Below are 7,063 nucleotides of genomic sequence, written 5' to 3'. Positions count from 1 at the left end.
TTACAATATAAAGCACCTTGGGGTAACTGTTTGTTGTGATTTTGCGCTATATAAATGAAGTTGATTTGATTTGATTTATTAGGTAAACCTTGCCAGTACCAGGTTGGACCCCCTTTTTGTCCTCAGAACTGCCTTAATTCTTCATGGCATATATACAAGGTGTTGGAAACATTCCTCGGAGATGTTGGTCCACATTGACATGATCATCACACAGTCACCCATTCAACCATCTGTAAACCCTAGAGATGGTTGTGCATGATGCATGTTAAGCACTTTGGACACCAGTCGGTGCTGTAAAGCGCTTTATAAATAAATGTTGATTGATTGATGAAAATCCCAGTCGATCAGCAGTTTCTGAAATACTCAGACCAGCCTGATACCAACAACCATGCCACCCTCAAAGTCGATTAAATCCCTTTTCTGCCCCATTCTGATGCTTGGTTTCAACTCCAGCAAGTCATCCTCACGTCTAGATGCTGAAATGCATTGAGTTGCTGCCATGTGATTGGCTGATTAGCTATTTCTGTTAACAAGTAATTGAAAAGGTGTACCTAATAAAGTGAGTGTAGTTTCTATTTACAGATTGTACAGATGTGCAATCAAGCATATTTATTTATTTAAAAAGGACAACACGTCAGACTGTTTCCTAGCATACTCTTCAAGGGTTGGAAAAGCCCCCATGTCATCTGTCATGTCGTCACTGAAAATACAACTTGGTGTTTCGTCACTGTATTTTAACTCATGTAGGTCAAAATTCATAATTGTTTCAGAAGAGACAAATTTTGGCCATACTGGCAAAATAAGATTGTGATTCCTTTATGTGACCAACAGGTAACACAAGTAAGTTGCTCATAAGGGCAAGGGAAAAAAAAAAACTATAAGTTGATTTTTGGATGTCAGCCCATCTTATTTTCACCAAAATTTAATTTCTCACATGAATAAACATTTGAGCAGCTTTTTGTCACCGTCTAGTGGGTGATGTGAGCATTTCAGGTCTTCTCTTACATTTCCTACTTGAAACCCAAAATTCAGAGGAAAAAAAGGCATTTATAAAAGTCAGAAATGCATGGGGGTTTTTTCTTTGGGGGGGGGGGGGGGGGCACGCAGAGCTTTGACTTTCCAGTATTAATGTATGAAAATTACAATTTTGAGAATTTCACAGTTTTTGAGTTTTAAGATACGAAGGTTTGCCACAAGGATGTACAGAAGGACGAAATTTCTCCTGACAAGCATGACTTAGAGTTGTGAAAAATTATTCCATGACGTAAATGTTAAAAAAAAATCAAAAGGAACTACACCTTTAACGCTGACACTTCCAGTGTGCTCAGTATTTGATATGTAATGTATTGTGCTACTACAGTTATGAATCATTTAATCATTTCTTTAATCACATTAACAGAAACATTCTGTTAGCAAATCATCAAGTACATTAAGGGATTTCTGAGACACCACAAGTCATTCAAGTGCTCCATAATAACGTATACTATAATTTGACATATCATCCATGATAGGACACACACACGCCAAGCATGAAAGCCTGCCAGAGTTTTGTATACCCCCCCACTGACACAAGCATACGCACACCGCAAAATCCTGTTATATCAAAGGACATTCAGAGCCAATTTGAAAATATCACAATATAGACAATTTCTCGCATTTAAATGATGCATAACAGTGTGTTTACATTCCCCAGATGTAACTGTAAATCTACCGAATAAGACAGTTACACTAAGAAAAATCACTGAATAATAATCAAATAGCACTTTGTCAGAAGAACGCGCTTCTGAACTTCACATCAGAACATCAACACGAACCTCAAGCCAAAAATTGTATCCTGATCACATAAACCATCAAACGATCTCATCTTTAAGCAAAATATAAAACATTAAAATGTACACTGTACTAAATAAGTAGACCTGCATGATAACATTTTTATTTTATGCTTTATGCAGTCTAAGAGCATTGAACGAACAATATGTGTGTGTGTGTGTGTGTGTGTGTGTGTGTGTGTGTGTGTGTGTGTGTGTGTGTGTGTGTGTGTGTGTGTGTGTGTGTGTGTGTGTGTTGTGTGTGTGTGTGTGTGTGTGTGTGTGTGTGTGTGTGTGTGTGTTATCCCAGCTGAAATGCCACACATGCCCTTTTGAAATGCAGAACAACTTTATAAAAAGCCAGCTGGGACAATTTAGAGATTGCGACACATGATCCCAGCGCATCCAAACAGAAATATACAATTCAGCAGCTAAAATATCTTCAAATTCTCCAAATCTGCTGTATAGACATCAGTACTGCTTGCTGTCACTTATATGTAAAAATAATCCTGAATATCTGAGGTTCGATGTACGATACATCTGAGGTGCTTTTACGCAATGACAGTCATTTATCTGCACAAAGGCAACTTAAGTTCTAAAGCAACATTTGTGATCCAGTCGCATGATTAAGTGACTTTTTCTTAAATTATAAACATATTTTCTTCATATGTGTTGTAAAGGTATTTGTACTTTGGCAGATACGGGTCACAACACATCCAAATGAAGACAACTATAGCAAATGCAGGAAACACAAAATTCTAGAACAGGTAACAAAGATGTCTTAAAAACTGGAATAAACAAAAATAAAAAACACAAATATGGAGAACACAAACCTGCAGCACATGAAAAAAAAAAAATGTTAGTAACTCGCTGCTGAAAAATGAGACAAAACACCCAAAATCCCATGTGTGCTACAAATGGCCACAATGCAATGAAAGTACTGTCAACTCAAGGTTTCTTCTCAGAGGACTTTAACTGATGAACTGTTTCTGGCATCATGCTGCTCCACTCTGTAGCTTAACCTGGTCAACAGAGCTGAATAAGTTTATTTATTTACTTTGATTATTTTATGTTTACGCTTGCTATATTTTCAAGTTTTATTTCATTATCTACACTGCATTGAACAGTAGAAGTCAGTTAAAGTCCTAGTTAATGTAGAAGACCACACTTCTTGTGGTGTTCGTACTTCTGTTGTGTTGTGGAGCTTTGGAAAACATTTGCGTTTGGGTGCGTTGTGTAAGCAGACATGTTATTGAGTTAAGATGTTACATGTGCTAAAGGTTTTACTAGTACACACAGTGCATCCAGAAAGTATTCACAGCACTTCACTTTATCTACATTTTATGTTACAGCCTTATTCCAAAATGGAGTAAATTCATTTCCCCCCCTCAAAACTCTGCTCAAAACACCCCATACTGACAACATGAAAAAAAGTATTTTGGAAATCTTTGCAAATTTACTAAAAACAAAAAACCTAACAAATCAAATGTGCATAAGTATTCACTCTCTTTGATCAATACTTTGTTGATGGACCTTTTGGCATCAATTACAGCCTCAAGTCTTCTTGAATATAATACCACAAGCTTGGTGCACCTGTCTTTGGGCAGTTTTGCCCATTCCTCTTTGCAGCACCTCTCAAGCTCCATCAGGTTGGATGGGCAGCGTCGGTGCACAGACATTTTCAGATCTCTTCAGAGATGTTCAATCAGATTCAGGTCTGGGCTCTGGCTGGGCCACTCAAGGACATTCACAGAGTTGTCCTGAAGCTACTCCTTTGATATCTTGGCTGTGTGCTTAGAGTCACTGTCCTGCTGAAAGATGAACCGAACCCGAGTCTGAGGTCAAGAGCACTCTGGAGCAGGTTTTCATCCAGGATGTCTCTGTACATTGCTGCATTCATCTTTTCCTCAATCCTGACGAGTCTCACAGTTTGTGCCGCTGAAAAACATCCCCACAGCATGATGCTGCCACCACCATGCTTCACTGTAGGGATGGTGCCTGGTTTCCCCCAAACCTGACGCCTGACATTCACACCAAAGAGTTCAATCTTTGTCTCATCAGACCAGAGAATTTTGTTTCTCATGGTCTGAGAGTCCTTCAGGTGCCTTTTGGTAAATTCCAAGTGGGCTGCCATGTGCCTTTTACTAAGGAGTGGCTTCTGTCTGGCCACTCTATCATACAGACCTGATTGGTGGATTGCTGCAGAGATGGTTGTCCTTCTGGAAGGTTCTCCTCTGTCCACAGAGGAATGCTGGAGCTCTGACAGTGACAATCGGGTTCTTGGTCACCTCCACGACTAAGGCCCTTCTCCCCCAGTCTCTCAATTTAGACTGGTGGTCAGCTCTAGGAAGAGTCCTGGTGGATCTGAACTTCTTCCATTTATGGATGATGGAGGCTACTGTGCTCAATGGGACCATCAAAGTAGCAGAAATGTTTCTGTACCCTTCCTCAGATTTGTGCCTCAAGACAATTCTGTCTCGGACGTATACAGACAATTCCTTTGACTTCATGCTTGGTTTGTGCTCTGACGTGCACTGTCAGCTGTGGGACCTTATGTGTAGACAGGTGTGTGCCTTTCCAAATCATGTCCAATCAACTGAATTTACACCAGGTGGACTCCAATTAAGCTGTAGAAACCTCTCAAGGATGATCAATGGAAACAGGATGCACCTGAGCTCAATTTTGAGCTTCATGGCAAAGGCTGTGAATACTTATGTATGTGTGATTTCTTATTTTTTTTATTTTTAATAAATTTGCAAAAATCAAAAAAAATTTGATGTTGTCATTATGGGGTATTGTGTGTAGAATGTAGAGGGAAAAAATGAATTTAATAATATGGCTGTAACATAACAAATGTGAAAAGTGAAGTGCTGTGAATACTTTCCAGGATGCACTATACTGTGTTTACATGGGAGTTTTCAATTTTCAAGAAGTTTCTAGATGTAACAACCTGTTTTTGAAGTGATGTAGGTGATTTTATATTTATAAATGTTTTCTACATTTGCTAGTGTTGTTTTAGTAAGTGCTGGAATCCCTTATTCGCCACCGTATATTTGGCTAATTGTATCAGAATTCCGCATAGTCTAAAATCTGTTCAGTCACTGTAGACATAAAGGTTTTTCAAAGACAAAGAAAAAAAATGCAGTAATAGATTTAGTAAAATTAGGTCAAAGGAGATGTTAATATTTTCAAGTGAGGACTGAGTGAATTGTGCCTGTGAGTCGCTGCCTCCTTTATGATTTATTTACAGAGGTTTGTTGCACGTGACTGAATGGTTACTCTCCGTGGCGGCGGCTCCTCTGTGTTCCGATTCGCCACCAGATCCTGTAGTTGCAGGGCCCCCCCTCCTATGAAGCAGAAGGCCGGACACACAGGTACCGAACAGTCCACGTGTCCCTCCCACAGCACGCGCAGTGAGTGGGCATCATAGAAGGTGACGCATCCTTTTTCACAGTCGAGACACACGCCCAGGCGTGGGGGCAGAGGGGCGGTGTGGGAGTGGAGCAGGTTAGCGTGGCTGCTGCTGCTGCTGTGGGAGTTCACTCTTCCCAGGCTCTGGCTCTCCCCCTTGCTCTGATTTTGGCAATGTCCTTGAGGCAGCAGGATCTTGCCCATGCCCATGGTGAGGAAACAGAAGGGAGGAGAGTCCTGACCATCTTCCGCCTCGCTGTCATGGCCACTGTCTGGGTCACAGCTGGCGGGGAGGCAGAGGGTGGGAGGAGTCAGCGGTGACCAGGGGACAGAAAAGTAATGTCAAAAAATGCAAACAACAGTAATCTACAGCGCAAGTCCGATTACAGCTGTACGTACTCAACTACTGATGCATCAATGGAGCTGGTATGACTGACTGCAAAAAAACTTACAATTAGGGAATAACCCTGTTGGGTCTGATGATTTGCGGACATTAATGCTGGATTTCACAGTCGCAAATTGACTTTTAAAAGTCTCACGTGTCCTATATGAGCTTGCTGAGAAGACATACAATATGACCCCTTTAAGACACATTATATAATGGCTGAGTGGATCCTTGTCATTTTATTGGTGCTTTGTATGTCACATGACATGGATTATTCGTCCCATTTGTGTTGCATTGCATTTAGACTGCAGTTTGGCTCAATTGAGAGTGCCAATTTGGTTCCATACATTTGGTACCATTGCACTCTGCACGCACGCCCCCACATGTGCTCCTGAACACGCACGCACGCCCCCACACGTGCTTGTGCACGCACATGCACGTGCGCCCACACATGCGCGTGCATGTGCGCACACACACACAAAACAAGTCCACTGTGCTGTCTGGAGACTGTTGGCAGGAACAATGAAAAGCTGGACTAATTTCTGACATGATCTTTTTTCGCTGCACTGAGGATGTACACATGTAACGGAGGCCAGCAGGTGTCGCTGTGCAGATGTAGTTAGTAAACCTCACTCCCAACAGCTCAAAAGGATTCTCTGGTCACAAGGCCAGAGCCCTGGGTTTTAGCCTTCTGGTTAGACAGTCCGACTCCCATGCCGGAGCTCATGAGTTGAATGGGCGGAGTCATAACAACACAACGCAGAGTGCAGCCGCTACACACAGTCTTTTTTGGTAGTACATGCGCGCACAAGCACCGACCCGGTTGTGTGTGTGTGCGTGCAGGGGACAACGATACGATGATTTGATTGAGCTAACTGACAGCTGCTAATTCTTGTAACACATGGCAGGAAGAAAGAATGAAAAGCTGAACTAATTTCTGATGTGATTTTTTTTTTCACTGCCTTGAGGATGTACACAGTCTTTTTTTTTGGTAGTACACGCGCGCGCACAAGTGCTGACCCAGTTGCGTGTGTGTGCGCGCAGGGGACAACGAGCTAACTGATGCTGCTAATTCTTGTAACGCACACACATACACAAAATCCACTCCGCTGTAAGCCGTCTGGATGCATGAAGAACTGTTCAGATGAAAAGCTGAAGTGAAAAGCTGAAGTTTTGGCTGGACCAAGGAGCTACACAAAGTCTTTTTTTTTTTAATCTAAGTCTGAAGTCAGTGCACAGCATCACTGGACGACACATCACAATTTGGACTGTAGCAGCAGTGGGACACCAAAATGTAAGTCCCTTTTCTGTTGTTTCTAAATTAATAAAATATAAAATGACAAGGATCTGTTTTAGCCGTTATATAAAGCAAATAATGAATGTTTTTACATTCTTTCAATGGAACGAATATTTTATTCAGAGAAAGCTTGAACAAACCATTCAATGAGGCGAAGCTGAG

The 7,063-nt window shown here is 41.4% G+C and overlaps 1 protein-coding gene across 1 annotated transcript in view; it reads right to left on the bottom strand.

The window, feature by feature from the left end:
• Positions 1-4,783: 4,783 nt before the first annotated feature.
• Positions 4,784-7,063, bottom strand: part of trim46a (tripartite motif containing 46a) — a 33,469-nt gene continuing 31,189 nt past the window's right edge. The window contains exon 12 of the mRNA XM_034174752.1: positions 4,784-5,502. Coding sequence (XP_034030643.1) covers positions 5,049-5,502 — 454 coding nt within the window. The 3' untranslated portion in view covers positions 4,784-5,048. The remainder of the gene's footprint in view (positions 5,503-7,063) is intronic.

This window comes from Thalassophryne amazonica, chromosome 7, assembly GCF_902500255.1.
Source record: "Thalassophryne amazonica chromosome 7, fThaAma1.1, whole genome shotgun sequence".
In the NCBI taxonomy this organism is placed as follows: Eukaryota; Metazoa; Chordata; class Actinopteri; order Batrachoidiformes; family Batrachoididae; genus Thalassophryne; species Thalassophryne amazonica.
This window is presented reverse-complemented; position numbering and strand designations above follow the sequence as displayed.